The sequence below is a fragment of the Dendrobates tinctorius genome, unplaced genomic scaffold, assembly GCF_039654945.1.
Source record: "Dendrobates tinctorius isolate UK_male_01 unplaced genomic scaffold, ASM3965494v1 ptg000097l, whole genome shotgun sequence".
Classification (NCBI taxonomy): Eukaryota; Metazoa; Chordata; class Amphibia; order Anura; family Dendrobatidae; genus Dendrobates; species Dendrobates tinctorius.
Window position 1 is genome coordinate 16,769,184 of NW_027361765.1, and position 17,143 is coordinate 16,786,326.

Below are 17,143 nucleotides of genomic sequence, written 5' to 3' on the forward strand. Positions count from 1 at the left end.
TTTTCGGAGAATATGAATGATGACACCAAAACTTTTTCTCTACTAAAGGTTAGTGGTTGGGTGAAGCCATTTATAGTCAATCTACTGTGTTTTCTCTTTTTAAATCATAATGACAACCCAAAATATTCAAATGACCCTGATCAAAAGTTTACATACCACATTTCTTAATACCGTGTACTGCCCCCTCTAACATCAATGACAGCTCGAAGTCTTTTGTGGTAGTAGTGGATGAGGTTCTTTATTTTCTCAGATGGCAAAGCTGACCACTCTTCTTGGCAAAATGCCTCCAGTTCCTGTAAATTCCTAAGCTGTCTAGCATGAACTGAGGGCTTGAGATCTCCCCAGAGTGGCTCAATGATATTGGGGTCAGGAAACTGAGATGGCCACTTCGGAACCTTCACTTTGTTCTGCTGTAGCCAATGACAGGTCGACTTGGCCTTGTGTTTTGGATCGTTGTCATGTTAGTACGTCCCATGCACAGCAGTATTTGCTGATAACGTGCTGCATTCATCTTTCCTTCAACCTTGACCAAGTTTCCTGTGCCTTTGTAGCTCACACATCCTCAAAACATCAGCGATCCACCTCTGTGCTTTATAGTAGGAATGGTGTTCCTGTTATCATAGACCTTGTTGACCTATCTCCAAATGTAACGTTTATGGTTGTGGCTAAAGCTCAATTTTGGTCTCATCACTCCAAATTACCTTGTTTCTGAAGTTTTGAAGCTTGTCTCTGTGCTGTTTTGCGTATTGTAGGCGAGATACTTTGTGGCATTTGGGCAGTAATGGCTTTCTTCTGGAAACTCAACCAATTTTCTTCAAGTGTCTCCTTAATGTGCATCTTGAAATATCCACACCACTAGTTTTCAGAGTCTCCAGTATTTCAGCTGATGTTATTTGTTGATTTTTCTTTGCATCCCGAAAAATGTTCCTGGCAGTTGCGGATGAAATTTTTGTTGGTCTACCTGACCGTGGTTTTTTTACAGAGCCCCTGATTTTCCATTTGTTAATCACAGTTTGAACACTGCTCACTGGCATTATCAATTCCTTGGATATCTTTTTCTGTTCCTTTCCTGTTTTATACAGTTCAACTACCTTTTTCCATTGATCCATTGACAATTATTTTGTTTTCCCCATGACTCACAATCCAGAAACGTCAGTGGCTGGATCAAAGATGCAAGAGTCTGTCTGGTTCCCAGAAACTCACTCAACTTTTATGCACACATACTGATTACAAGCAAACAGGTCACAGGTGAGGATGTAACCTTTACAAAATCATTCAGACAGCGCAGATGATGTGCATGTGTACTGCTTATGCCTTCTAGCAGCAGACGTGTAATCTCGGCTTGACAGTCAAATTCACTTTTTGTTATTCGGAGTTCCTGTTCAGCCTGCCAAGCTGCTTCTGAAGATCCAGCATACACTGATAACTCTGAGCAAAATAGGTAATCTGGGTCTCCACAAAATCATTCAGACAGCGCAGATGATGAGCATGTGTACTGCTTATGCCTTCTAGCAGCAGACATGTAATCTCAGCTTGACGGTCAAATTCACTTTGTGTTATTCTGAGTTCCTGTTCAGCCTGCCAAGCTGCTTCTGAAGATCCAGCATATACTGAGCAAAATAGGTCATCTGGGCCTCCACAAAATCATTCAGACAGTGCAGATGATGTGCATGTGTACTGCTGTTACCTTTAGTAGTCAGTCAAACCATTTGTGTCAACTTCTCTGCATGTTATCAGGCCAAAATCACCAGGGTATGTAAACTTTTGATCATGGTCATTTGGATGTTTTGGGTTGTGATTATGATTTAAAAAAAGAAAACACAGTAGTTTAACAATAAATGGCTTCACCCAACCACTAACCATGAGTGGAGAAAAGTTTTGGTGTTAACATTCATATTCTCTGAAAAAGGCCAAGAAAGCAAAAAACTTAATAAACATCTATTTCAAGTGTTTATTTCTGTTAATGTTGATGATTATGGCTTACGGTAAATGAAAATCCAAAAGTTATTATCCCAGTAAATTAGAATAATTAACAAAAACACTTGCAAAGGATTCCTAAGTATTTAAAAAGGCCCCTTAGTGTTAGGCATCAGGTTCCTGTCACTGCATAGCAGGAATCCAGAGGTTTGCACCCAGCGGTCTCCCATTCTTCTTTGGCCGCAGTGGAGCCTGCTCAGCAGATTCGTTGGTCCCGATGCTCTGCCCAGGCCAACTCCGTGGGTTTGCTTGCTGCTGCCACCTCTGGCACAACTATGACAATGCATGCTGATCAGCAGCGAGATTCTCCAGGGACTAAGTCCTCATGTCGGGCCACTGAGCATGCCCGTGGAGTGATCTCCCATTGGAGATCGAGGGTCACGTGCTCATGTCCTGCTTGTGTTCGGATTGGCCCATCCGAGAAGCCAGGAAGGTCCCGGACGCCCGTGGCTATAAAAGGTTCGCATGGCCGCTCGCCCATGCGCTAGGATAGACTGTATTTACAGAGTATAAGGTGTGAGAGATGTATGCACGTATGAATGTATCTGGTGACTGACTCATTATGAAACCCCTACCCTTGGTACACATGTGTTGTGCAGCCTAGCCTGCTAGCGCCCAGGCTTAGGTGTAGGTAGGTCAGGGTTTGAGTCAGACATTGGTCCTCACCAGTGATCCAGCACGCCTCAGTGCACGTGCTCCACACTCCTCTGCCAGCGTCTTTAGCAGCGCTCACGGCAGCGACGCCGCGCGCTCAGTGGGCCTAGAGGGACTCTAACCCCGTGTCCTTGGGGTAGCGTTCTGTGGCCGTTCACTGTGCGCTCTTTTAGCCGAGCTCTGTCAGCACAAACAGGCTCTGGCGTTTATGTTCAGCGGTAGTGCGGCTCTGTGAAGCAACAGAGTCCGCCCCCGTACACACCGGGTGACGATAACCCGCGTGTGACTTTATAGCATCCGCCATTACTGAGCAGCAGGTTACCACCCCTGCACGGTGGACCTCGGGCTGCAAACGCACCTTATTACCATCTTTATTATTTGGTGCGTTCCGCCAGCCCTAACATTTAGTCTGTTTCAGTAGGCGCCACAATCATGGGGACGACTGCTGACTTGACAGATGTCCAGAAGGCAGTAATTAACACACTCCAAAAGGAGAGTAAGATACAAAAGGGCATGGCTAAAGAAGCTGGCTGTTCACAAAGGGCTGTATCCAAGCATTTTAATGGAAAGTTGTTTAAAAGGAAAAAGTGTGGTAGAAAAAGGTGCACAAGTAATCGGAATAACCGCAGTCTTGAAAGGATTGTTAAGATAAGGCCATTCAGAAAATTAAGCCATAATCATCAACATTAACAGAAATAAACACTTGAAATAGATCACTCTGTAATGACTCTATATATGACTGTATTGAAGAACTGAAATAAATTAACTTTTTGATGATATTCTAATTTTGTGAGAAGCACCTGTATGTACCCTAAAATGGCACCTTTGAAAAATATGACTCATTTTATAGAAAAACGATCCCTAGGTGCCATAGGCATTCAAAATTACCTGCCCATTAGGGGTCAATATGTGCACAAAAAATGAATATGACTGATGTAATGTGCTGGGTGGGCTGATTTCTCTTTGGGGGCATTCTCAGCATGCTTGTGTCTAAGCTAAATGCCTTATGTGAGTCTAGTCTTACACATCACTTGAGATTTTAACCATCCCCATATATACAGCATAACACACAGCAGAAATACCCAAGAAGTAGCCATAGTGGTCCCCTCCTCCCTCATTCTCTCCTCCATGGGATGAGCGTTCTGCTGGCCAGATGCTATATGCGGCAGCCTACTGCTATCTGCTGCATGAAGCATCCGGCTCCGGCATTGATCTCAGTCTCTGGTAACAGGAACATCTCTTCTTATCTTTTCTGCAGTGTTACCGATCTTGCCCATAGAATGTAATGTACAGTGTTGTCAGTGCCATATATATTAGAATCATTAAACATCTACATAATCCCAAGCAAAGTTTCATATCCTAGTGCCGCTGATTGCAGGGCTTTTCCACTATAATTGTATTGATGATCTAGCCCTAAGAAAAATAATTGTATTGATGCTATTTTTTTTTAACTTTGTCTTGAAAAATGGAATGAGAAGCAATCAGAAAGTCACAAGCCCAAAAATCATACCTTTTAAAATTATAGTTCATCCCACAGAAAGAGTACTGCCATTCCTCAGCAGAAATTGAGTATGAAAATATGGGGTATATGTTTTCTTATTATCTCTTGTAGAATTGAATATACATAACTTTTAAGATTACTTTTCATTTTCACAGGTTAATATTAAAAAAAACTATTAATCTATTTTTCTGTGGGGTAAAAATATTCACAACAACCTAAGATGAATTCCTTGAGTGATGTAGCTTTCCAAAATGGTGTCATTAGATGGGGATATTCCTTTGTACTAATGCCTCGAGAGTTCAAATGTGGTATGGCACATGAAAACTAATAAAGCAAAATTTTCACTCCAAAAGATAAAAGGCGCTCTCTTCCCATCTGAGCCTTTCTGTGTGCCCAAACAGTAGAGTATGCCCACATACTGGGTATTACTGTAGTCAGTAGAAACTGAAGAACAAATTTTGGAGTTTTTTTTTCTCATATTACTCTTGGTGAAAATCAAAAATTTGATAATAAAATAAATATCTGCCGTCTATTAACCTCCCTAAATCTGATATTTCCCTCTCCGTGGGTAGTACCACAATAACACCCCAGCAGCAGGCGCGCTATCTAGGCGTTATGTTTGACACCAATCTCTCCTTCACATCCCATATACAATCTCTTGCCCGCTCTTGCCGCTTACACCTAAAGAACATCTCTAGAATCCGCCCTTTTCTCACCATGGAAACAACAAAAACCTTCACTGTAGCATTTATCCATTCCCGCCTAGTTTACTGCAACGCTCTATTAATTGGCCTCCCCATCACTCGACTACCCCCTCTCCAGTCCATACTTAATGCAGCAGCCAGGGTAGTCCATCTGGCTAATTACACTGGCTGCCCATTCATTACAAGATCCAATTCAAAGTACTTGTTCTCACCTACAAAGCTCTCCACGGTGTGGCACCCCCCTACATCTCCTCCCTCATTTCTGTCTATCGGCCTAGCCGATCGCTGCGCTCTGCAAACGACTTTCGACTAACCTCTGCACTAGTCCGTACCTCCCACTCCCGACTCCAAGACTTCTCCCGTGCTGCTCCTATCCTCTGGAATGCTCTACCCCAAGAAATTAGGACTAACCACAATTTGCATAGTTTTAGGCGCTCCCTCAAAACACATTTGTTCAGAGCGGCTTATCACGTTCACTAATCAAAGTCATTCTATGTGTAAGTGTGCATGTGTAGCCCATTCACTATCTCCATCCTTCCTTCACTCCCTCAAGATGGCTGGACCTTCATTGTAAATATACAACTGTAAATACACACCTGTACTCTGTATCTCCCTCACCTCATTGTAGATTGTAAGCTCTCACGAGCAGGGTCGTCTTATTTTGCTTTAATTATTGTATTGTTAATGTTGTTACTTATGACTTGTGTTTTGAAACTGTTAAACTGTAAAGCGCTGCGGAATATGTTGGCGCTATATAAATAAAGATTATTATTATTATTATTATAAATATTTAATGGAAAACATGGATTTTTTTTTTCATTTTTTTCTTTCCACTCTACGCTAGTTCATGTATAGCACCTGAGAAGGTAGCTGTCACAATTCCACCCCTCAGGGTGTCTGGGATGCAGTTACTGACAGCTCGGCCATCCAATCAGGTACAGGGGCGTAATGAAGTTGTCAGTACTGTGATTGACAGCATGGCCATCCAGTCTTATTCAGGGGCGTGCTGAGCTGTCGGTGTGTTTATTGACAGCTCAGGAAGCCAGTCTGTGATCTGTCTCATGTGTTCATTGTTCCAATTAATGGCCATGCTCCTTAACTGAGCTGAGTTTCCCAGAGCACTGCCAGACATACATTCATCTTGTGAGGTGTGCTCTCCTGTGACTTGAGTTCTATATGCTTGATCTGCTGCCTGACTTTGGACTTTGTTCTGACAATCCACATTTTTAACCCCTTCAGCTCTGATCCGTTATCCTCACGGTACTCTGTCCTCGGAACGTTACCTGACTACGCTTTTGTCTCTTCCTTCTGTTTATGATGTACTCTCCTGGCTTCTGACCTTGGACCCCTTGACCACTCTGACATGAGAGGTGACTAGCGTCACATTAACAAACATCTTAACTACTACAGGAGGGGACTTTTTAAATGGGATGATTTATGTGGGGTTTCTAATATATCGTCCTCTCAAAGATTTGAGAACTCAGCTAACCTCTAAAACAATAGGAAGTTTCTTCAAAATTTGAAAAATTGCTGCTAAACTTCTAAGTCGTCTAACGTTCAAGAGAAAATAAACGGATGTAAAAAAAAGATGCCAATATAAATACCAATATAGGAATCTTAATCATTAGCTATTCTATGTGATAGATTTAATGGGAATCTGTCAGCAGGATTAGCTATGTGATCTCAGCGAGGCATGATATAATGGCCGAGAGCCTGATTCCAGTAATTTATCACTTACTGATATGTGTGTTACTGTTTCAATAAAATCAGTGTTTCATCAGTAAAAGATTATCACTATAGGCCCAGCAGCCTTGTACCATCTAATTCTTCTGCTGTCTGAAATTTGTGGAAAAAAAACCCCCAAAACAAAAATTGCAAAGGGATCACTTGGTGTAAGTTAAAAGAATACTGCAGTAAAAAAATCTCTGTATGATTCAGTCTTAGGATGCAGTTAGACAGCAGTATAAATTGAACTGAGATCGGACTGCAATGCATCGACTGGCCAGTGCCTAACCCAACCTGAGTGTGACAGCTGCATAGAAATATATGAATCGGTCATGCTCGGGTCAGGAGAGCTGCTAGACGGTCTGTGCTTTACAGTACGATCTAGGTCCAGTTTTTACGGCCGTCTAACTGCGCCCTTAGACAGTATTATTTCCGGGTCACTCATAGACATAGATTCTTGAGCCTAATGAAAAATTTGGACCTGCATAGATACTGTATATATTAGCGTTTGCACACTGGCTGTGACATCTTCTGTATTGCTGATAAAGAAAATCAATCAGCTTTGCTTCTAACTGAATTAATAAAAATGTGGGGGTTTTTTTCTGGAGTTTTTGCAGCTATCAAAAGCTGCACCAGAATGTTTATTGTGAGACTGTACAACTCATTTTTACAAACGAAGCAGGTTCACTAATATTGTTGCAAAACACTTTTGTATAAAAGAGGCTTAATAAATTGGCTGAATTCATACTTCATTTTTTTTCTGGTGTGGAACGGATAGACCAATTATCTCCCGTTTTTGGTCCAAGAGTCCATAATTCTGTTATGCAGACTACCAGTCAGCAAAAAAGAGAACTTACTGTAACGTGAGTAGCCACATAGAACATTATGTGTAAGTGTGCTGGCAGCAAAAAACAGGGACCATAATCCAAACCTCCTATTCCCCTCCACATGACTTCTCTCGTGCTGCACCAGTTCCCTTGAATGCACTACCCCAATCAGTTTTATTCCCAGTGTCCACAGCTTTAAGTGAGCCCTAAAAAAACATTTTTTAGGCAGGCTTATAACACTACTGTGGCTAACTTAGCTTTCTCAATTCTTCCCTTCTCTTAACAGCATCTGGTCTCTTCTTTCATCAGTTTCCCACACTCTACATGCACTCAGTTAGCATTTTATATTTGTCCATATACTGGCTGGTGACCCGTTCATGCAGTTTCACATCAATTACCTTATTTATCATAAAAGATGACTGGACCGTTCAAGTAATTTTTACCTTTGGGGTCCTCACTATTTGCCCATAGATTATAAGTATGGGAGCAGAGTTCTCACTCCTCATGTTACTTGATGAATTATGTGTTATTCTTGTCATTTCTTATTTTCTTTTTACATGTCCCCTCTGAATTGTAAAGAGCTGCGGAATGATGATATATAAAAATAATTATTATTCATAGTTCTAAAAATCTCCTATGGCTGAGATGGTGAACACCGGTACAGTAGACTCCTCCTCTTAGACTCTTTTTACTCCTTCGAGCATATTCTGAAGGCATTTATCATAACCTTCTTTCTGCCCATTAAGACTCCCTTGTCACATTTTAGAAATTATTTTACAATGGAAGTTGGCATGAATTTTTATATTTTGCAGTTGACACTGTAATAAAGAATTACTATTACTTATTTTTATATTGGGAAATATCACTTTAAAAGCCATCCTATCCTTTAATTAATTCCAATATCTATTTTGATATATAGATCTCTTATCCATGTACCAAATGTACCAAATAATTCACAAGATTGGCAAGAATCTTCAATACCATTTCGACAAGTTTTTGCCATCCATTTGCTAGTTAGCTGACACACGCATAAGTACCTGGGCAGAAAACACAACAAGATCGAGCGCATCTCGCCAATCATTCTCAAAAGCATTCCTGGCATGGAAAATGTAAGAATTCAGCAAAGGATGATACCGTTACTCAGAAACATTGGCCCGAGGTAAGGAAATCATGTCAAATGTGATGACCTTCATTATAAGCAGAAGGAGGCTGGGATCTAAGATTCCTCCTCCTGTACATCAAATAAAATAGATATCAAATGTAAAAATCGAAAAAATTAACCTTGAACCTGAATTGCATTGTTAATGCATGTGAACATTATGTCTTTTAATCCAACCATACAAAGTGACGTCTCTCACAAAACCTCATGGTAAATTAAACACCTTTTAACCCTCAGACCACCCCTTCTATTACTAGACCAGAACTTCTTGATATGAGCCCACAGAAGGCCCAAATTTTATTGCAAATTGTTTAATAGTCTTAAAGGCTATGCACATGTTTGTTTTACTTAAAAGTATGTGTTTTTACCTAAAGATTTTCATTAAAATTTGATATCGTACGTAGCAGACTGGAGAATGATTTAACAGTGAACCCGTCTGTGAGCTCATTCAGATACACGTGCTCCTGTCCTCACATTCTTCATTCCAATGGCCCATACATAGGCTGAGGCACCGATGACCACAACGGCCCTAGGGATATCCTGCCACTGCAGGGCCCTTTAATGAAGACAGACACATATGAGTTTTCCCACAGACTTTATTTTAGCAGTTCCCATGATGAATCCCCAGGAACAGGGAGGACATGCGTAGGGAAGATATTTTTTTTTTTTCTGTGGTTGGTGGGTTGCCCATAGCAGGGCATATTTGGGGCCTGTCCTTGTGAGGACGGGAGCTATACAGGGGCACGACAGGGAGTCAGAGAGAACCATTTCTGCTCTATCCCTTCCCTCTTTATGAAAATAAATGGTTAAAGGTGGACCTGCTATGGGAAAACGTCTGCTACATTGGTGAGATCAAACCATTTTTTAACTTAAGCACTTGTATGCACGAGCACTTTATATATGTGGTTTCTTTTTTTTTGTCATTTTTTGTCCATGATTTTAGCGTTGTATTAAAAGTTATGTTTTATTAAGAAGGGAGAATCTCCTAGCTATACTCATCAAGTCTAAGGACCCCCTCGCAGTAGGGACTCATTCCCCGATGACTGGGGGCACAGGGTAAAAAGTAGCCTACAGCTCTCCCTGAACACCTTAAACTAGTCTTTCTCCCCTGAAAATTTATCAGGAAGGATAAACCAATTGCATTTCAGAGGGTACTGACTCCACAGCCACTGCCAGCAATGGAGAGCTATGGGAAACTTTCATCCAACTAATTATCTCACCTTGCAACTGATATTGTGACGAGTCAAGACTCTGCCGTTTCTTAGCCAGATCCTGAAACATCTGCGTGTGTGAGAGTCGCCATCGGATCACAGAAAGTGTGAACAGGATTCATATTGGCGAAAAAGACAAATATATAAGCTAAGGGTGAGTGCAGGCAGTGCGGATTCTGCTGCGGATTTTTCCGCGCGGATTTGCAGGTAAATCCGCAGGTAAAATGACCTGCGGTTAACCTGCGGATTTGCCTGCGGTTTGCCCCTGCGTTTTGACACCTGTACAATGGAACAGGTGTCAAACCGCTGCGGAATCCCCAGAAAGAATTGATATTCTGCGGATTTAAAACCGCAGCAAATCCGCGCGTAAAATTCCGCAGCATGTGCACAGCGGGTTTTAAAATCCATTGATTAACATTGTACTGTACAATGCTTGCGGAACTGCAGCGGATCCGCAGAGGCAAATCTGCGGTGGATCCGCAGCAGAATCCGCACCGTGTACACATGCCCTAACTGTAATGTGACACGCCGTGAGGATGGGTGGAAAAGAAGTCCTAGGTCAAAAGCCAGGAGGGTACGTCATAGACAGAGGGGTGAGACAAAGGTGTAGTCGGGTAATAGTCCAAAGTCAGAATTCCAAGAAGGTAGCAGATCACAACAAAAGGGCTAGGCAAACAGATGATCAAGCAGGTCAAGCAGGAAAGATGAGAATACAAGCCCAGGAGCACAGAGCAAATACACACCACTTCAACAAGGCCAATATTGGAAGAAATGTGCTTTAGCATGTCTGAATATAGCATTGCAAGAATGCAGGGGAAATATCAACTCTGATTACTAGTGCAGATCCAAGATGCCTTTCAAGTACCCCTGATTAAAAAAATCACTACCACCTTGCGGTTCCCATCTTGCAGTGTGATTTTACCCCATTTGTATTTGCTAGATATATATGCTTCCTTTAATGAAAGCCCTGGAAAACCACCTTGAAAGGCAGCAGACTAGGTTACATTGCCTTGCTGACACATCTAAAAATGCAAGGCTATAACTAGTACATAGTTTCTAAAATCAATGAATGGCATCAAATGGCGCCCATATCAACTCAAGACATTATCCGAGAGACGCTTCATAAAGATTTTAACGTGATACTCCTCCAATGCCTGCAAAGTATATGAATTTTTTTTTGAGTGGGGAGGCAGTAACTGAAAAGTTAATCTCAGGTTTTAAGAGTAACAAAATAGTTTATATAACTGATGCAAGTTGATATTGGCACTAAAATAAAAAAGGTACAGCATTTTCAGATGATTTGTAACAATAACCTATGGATCAGGATGAAAATGTGTTTATCTGCAAATCATTTCCGTGAGCGATATGCTGGCTTTACTCACTGCCGTCCAGAAAGCAGAAATATGCTGTCTCCCAAATCAAGGTTTCCAAAATTAAAAATGCATCTCTTTATACTATGAGTACTCTATAGGTATTGGGTCAATGGGTAGTAGATAGATACGGTATATAGATAGATAAATCAGTACGCAATGGACCAATATTCTGTATAGGTTTGTGTAACTTGGTTACTTTTCTATATTCATTGGGAAATAGTGGCAGTGAGAAAGCAAAGCACAAGAGTCGCTTTATCTCCAAAACACAAAAAATCTAACAATGAAAAATAAATATTTTTGAACACTTACATTGAACTCACAGAGGTCCACACTATCGAGGCTTTTGCTTCTGTGGATTCGTCCCTTTATTCTCCGTAGAGATGGCTTTCCTTGACTAGTGCTGGAAGCGGCTGCATTGGGGTTCTCCGAGGATGGGGTGACCCTGCAATATAACATTCATTGTTTTAAATGACATTAACAGTATTCCTAATCATTTGAAGCACCGAGGAGGCATTCACTTGGATATTAAAAAACTTTTTGACTTTTGTCCATCCAAAAAGGGGTTCAAGTTTGCCTCTGCCGCGTATCCCCCCTTCTGGTGCAGGGCGGAAACCTCTTCAGGACGCGGACCGATGGCCGTACGCAGAGAGGCCTGATCAACCCCTCGAGCGTACGGCCACTGGCTTCCGTTCCTGCGTAAAAAAAAACAAAAAAAACCTTTTTGTCATTATGTAAGGTCTTGAGAAGGCAAGAGAAAGACAATTTCTTCGGTTTACCTCTAGTTCCTTGTACGTTGTACATATAGGGTCATGGTCCCCCCTTTTTGGGTTCTGCATCTTTTCTATTTAACTTTCCATGGGTAGGTGTGAAATTTCATGTCTAGGTTCTGCTCTGCCCCCCGTCTAGTTTAAGGCCTACTGACACATAGTGAAGTGAAGGAACCATCCTAAGCAGTACACCTTGTTGCGGTGGGATGGCTTTTACGCTTTTTAAAATAGAGTCAACTAAGTTCCGTACATTATTTTCAAGATTGACGGGCTAAGGCCACAGTCTAATGTGCATGGGAGTATATCGACTCCACTCCCACAGATGATGTGAGGGGAGATAAGGATCCAGCTTGTCCAATTTCAGACTGCCAATCTTTTTGTTCTTAGTGACGTAAACCATCACCAGAAATCCCTGCAGTGTCTCTCTCATAGACCACACAAGAGTGCTAGGCAAGCGCTTTAGTGTCCTGAGTAATCAGGAGATATAGTTGTCGATCAAACGATTGGCCAAACCATCCATTGGCTGACAACTATCTATTGTGCATGAGGGCCCTTAGAGGGCAGACAGATGGCCGTATTTCTCATGAGAGGATCACATTGGAATACTCGGACTGACAGTTGGCTCTCCTGACCTGAGCGTGACAGCTGCATAGAAATACATCATGCTGCCAAGCTCAGGTCAGGAGAGGTGACGGGCCAATCCATGCACTGCAATGCGATCCTTGCACGGGAAATACGGCAGTTTGTCTAACACCTTACTCAGCAAGTTTACTGCTACTTTTGGTGGTTAGATTTACACTTTACATCCTTGTCTACATAATGCTAGTGATATCAAGGCCTGGGTGTTCTCCTAACACAACACTTGCACTACCTTTGGCCTTGGGAGTTATTTACTTCCACCAACTTAAGTCCAGTTATTTCTTTCCAGTTGTGTCTCACAAATACTAAATAATACCTAAATACCCATCTGTTATCACCTTGCGAGTGGTGTGTACTTTACTATAGGTAGTGCACCTTCTCTAATACCAGAAATATCTGTATTAAAACTGGGCCTGTTTAGTAGATCTAGTGTTAAACACATCCAGAAGTTTTCATAAGACGAAGAAAAGAGGTTAACCACAACACATCAAAAGCTTAGCACACGTCCCTTCCATCAGCAAAGTACAGTACCATTTAGTGTAAGCAGATTTATTTGACATGGTAATGTCTATTGAAAGCAGAAGGGCCTGACAGTACTTAATGAGAACAATGACACATGTTTTTTTCCTGCAAATTAATGTTGTAATGAATTGCAAAACCAAGCAAAAGTATGACGTTCTCATTATTAGAACTGTCAGTGTGTATGAAGACAAGCCCTAACATGTGAACGGTGGCATAGATTAGTCAAGTCATCCGAAAATATTGATACTGCACACTGCATCCATTCAAGGCTAATACTGACTAAGAGCCTATAAATTATATCCATATAATACACTGGAGAATTATGTAGAATTTCAAGTCTTTCTCAATGTTCTTCAAAACCACACTGAAGACTCTATTTTCTTGCTCCTTGTTTGGAGTGCTCCAATGTAGACTGTCAGAGCCTACATAATGTGTTGCTGATCGATGGACCGCCAGTGAAGTATCCACGGCCACGGACTTGTTTTATTATACGCGAATGCACGCCAATGTAATGCTGTGCTTATTATCAATTTTCACAATTGATTATAAGAAAAAATTGACCCCATAATTTGTTACGCAATTTCTCCCGAACGCGATACTACCCCAACATGTGGTCAAAAACTGCTGTTTGGGCACATGGCAGGGCTCAGAAAGGAAAGAGCGCCATTTTATTTTTGAAGCGTAAATTTTTTTGGAACAGATTAGATTGTGAATGTCAAGTGCCTTTGTAGAGCCCCTGACGTGCCAAAACAACAGAAACCCCCCCAAAACTGCTACCATTTTGGAGACCTCTCAAGGAATTCATCTAGTGGTGTGCTGAGCATTTTAACCTACAGATGATTCACACAACTTTATAACATTTAGATGCAAAAACAACAAATTACAGGAGAAAATGGGCCCGATAATTTGTTACACAATTTTTACCTAATGTATGTGGTTGTACAGTCATGGCCAAAAGTTTTGAGAATGACACAAATATTATATTTTCACTTGATCTGCTGCCCTCTGGTTTTTATGTGTGTTTGTCAGATGTTTTTATCACATACAGAAATATAATTGCAATCATATTATGAGTAACAAAAGGTTATATTGACAGTTAGAATGAGTTAATGCAGCAAGTCAATATTTGCAGTGTTGACCCTTCTTCTTCAGGACCTCAGCAATTCTCCCTGGCATGCTCTCAATCAACTTCTGGATCAAATCCTGACTGATAGCAGTCCATTCTTGCAAAATCAATGCTTTTATTTTGTCTGAATTTGAAGGTTTTTGTTTGTCCACCCGTCTCTTGATGATTGACCACAAGTTCTCAATGGGATTAAGATCTGGGGAGTTTCCAGGCCATGGTCCCAAAATCTCTATGTTTTGTTCCCTGAGCCATTTAGTTATCACCTTTGCTTTATGGCAAGGTGCTCCATCATGTTGAAAAAGGCATTGTTGATCGCCAAACTGCTCTTGGACGGTTGGGAGAAGTTGCTCTTGGAGGACATTCTGGTACCATTCTTTATTCATGGCTGTGTTTTTAGGCAAGACTGAGAGAGAGCCCATTCCCTTGGCTGAGAAGTCACCCCACACATGAATGGTTTCAGGATGCTTGACAGTTGGCATGAGACAAGACTGGTGGTAGCGCTCACCTGGTCTTCTCCGAATAAGCCGTTTTCCAGATGTCCCAAACAATCGAAAAGGGGATTCATCAGAGAAAATGACTTTACCCCAGTCCTTAGCAGTCCACTCCCTGTACCTCTTGCAGAATATCAGTCTGTCCATGATGTTTTTTCTGGAGAGAAGTGGCTTCTTTGCTGCCCTCCTTGAGACCAGGCCTTGCTCCAAGAGTCTCCGCCTCACAGTGCGTGCAGATGCACTCACACCTGCCTGCTGCCATTCCTGAGCAAGCTCTGCACTGCTGGTAGCCCGATCCGCAGCTGAAACATTTTTAAGAGACGGTCCTGGCGCGTGCTGGTCTTTCTTGGGCGCCCTGGAGCCTTTTTGGCAACAAGGAACCTCTCTCCTTGAAGTTCTTGATGATGCATTAGATTGTTGACTGAGGTGCAATCTTTCTAGATGCGATACTCTTCCCTGTTAGGCCATTTTTGTGAAGTGCAATGATGACTGCACGTGTTTCTTTAGAGATAACCATGGTTAACAGAAGAGAAACAATGATGCCAAGCACCAGCCTCCTTTTAAAGTGTCCAGTGGTGTCATTCTTACTTAATCATGACAGATTGATCTCCAGCCCTGTCCTCATCAACACCCACACCTGTGTTAATGGAGCAATCACTGAAACGATGTTAGCTGGTCCTTTTAAGGCAGGGTTGCAATGATGTTGAAATGTGTTTTGGGGGATAAAGTTAATTTTCAAGGCAAATATTGACTTTGCAAGTAATTGCTGTTAAGCTGATCACTCTTTATAACATTCTGGAGTATATGCAAATTGCCATTAGAAAAAATGAAGCAGTAGACTTTGTAAAAATTAATATTTGTGTCATTCTCAAAACTTTTGGCCATGACTGTACACTACTGTTTGAGCACATGGCACTGATCGGGTGGGAAGGAGCGCCAATTGGCTTATCGAAAGCAGATTCTACTTGAACAGATTGTGGGCTCTATTAACTGAATTCCTGCAGCGCCAAAACAGCAGAAATCATCCACAAGTGACCCCATTTTAGAAACTAGACCCCTGAAGGAATTCATATAGGGATATACTGAGAATTTCTAACCTACAGGTGATTCACAAAACTTCATAACATTTAGATGTGAAAAAAAAACAAAAACATTTTTTCCACTAAAATACAGTTCTAGCACCAAATAAATAATTTTCACAAGGGGTAATAGAAGAAAATGGGCCTGTCATGACTGCGACCACAGACGCGGCCCAGCAGGCGTCTCCACGCCGACAGCGAGGGGGCAGGCGTCCCTCGGGGACGCAATATGGACCCTCTATACCACAGAGGGGGACCCGAGCCTACCCGAACTAGGGAAGGGCAGCGACCGGGATTCTGTGGCAGCTGAGCATGTGGACAAGGACACGTAGGACTTGATGACACCGCGCAACTTCAGGTATAAATAAAGTGAAGTTTACTTAAAGTAAAGTCACAGTACATAGACAAAATCAGGACACACGAGGTCATCAGGACATCAGGACACACGAGGTCATCAGGACGTCAGGACACACGAGGTCATCAGGATACACGAGGTCATCGGGACATCAGGATACACGAGGTCATCCAGACGCAGGCAGGATATCAGGGTCACCCACAGGACATCAGAGTCACCGGCAGACATCAGACGGGAGTCGTTTGGTTCCGGACATCCAAAACGACCTACAGGCACCACTGCGGTCATCCAGCTCCAGGCACCGGTCATCAGGTTCCAGACTGTGGTAGTCAGGCTCCGGGCATCGGACCTAGGAAGGAACTCAAGCGTGATGGTGCTAACACCACAGGATTGCTGGGCCTGCATGGAGCAAGCACCGCAAGGTAGTCAGAGTATAGCATAGTAGATGCTCAGCAGGAACACCGGTTACAAGAGTCTCAGAGTCACTGGGTGCGGGGTTCCAAACACAGAGGAATTCCAGGAACATAACACAGCAGACAGTTCAGACATGGCCAGGTACAGGATCAGGGATTCAAGCCTGGATACACCGCCTCTAGGCCAGGGCGAATTTAGACAGGGTCAGGTACAGGAGCCTGGATTCAGGCCCGGATATACCGCCCCCCGGGGCAGGGCGAGGGAACAGGACAAAGCAGGAATCAAGGCAGGGAATTTGATACCATAACCGAGACAGACGAGGTCCACAGACACGAGACACACATAGCAAAGTCCAGGAGTTTTGAGTAACTCTGGCCCGCCCATAGGGCAGGGTAAGTTTATAAAGGGGCTGCCCCTCAGCAATTGGCTGGGGACAGCATTTCAAGTACACACGCTAACCCTGATAAAAGCAGGGAAGGTGTGGCTGCGCATGCCTTAAGCACACACAGAAACCATTACAGCACAGTCAGTGCAGGAACTGCAGCCTAGAGCACCTGGCCATGGCTGCCAGCCAAGACACACGTGGAAAGTCATGCACCAGCTGCAAATGACCTCACAA

At 42.5% G+C, this 17,143-nt stretch overlaps 1 protein-coding gene across 7 annotated transcripts in view; it reads right to left on the reverse strand.

Moving 5' to 3' along the window:
• Positions 1–17,143, reverse strand: part of TJP1 (tight junction protein 1) — a 613,045-nt gene that overhangs the window by 507,642 nt on the left and 88,260 nt on the right. For all 7 annotated transcript variants that reach the window (XM_073586922.1, XM_073586925.1, XM_073586923.1 and 4 more), the window contains exon 2: positions 11,441–11,573. In XM_073586922.1, the coding sequence (XP_073443023.1) occupies positions 11,441–11,573 (133 nt within the window). The remainder of the gene's footprint in view (positions 1–11,440; positions 11,574–17,143) is intronic.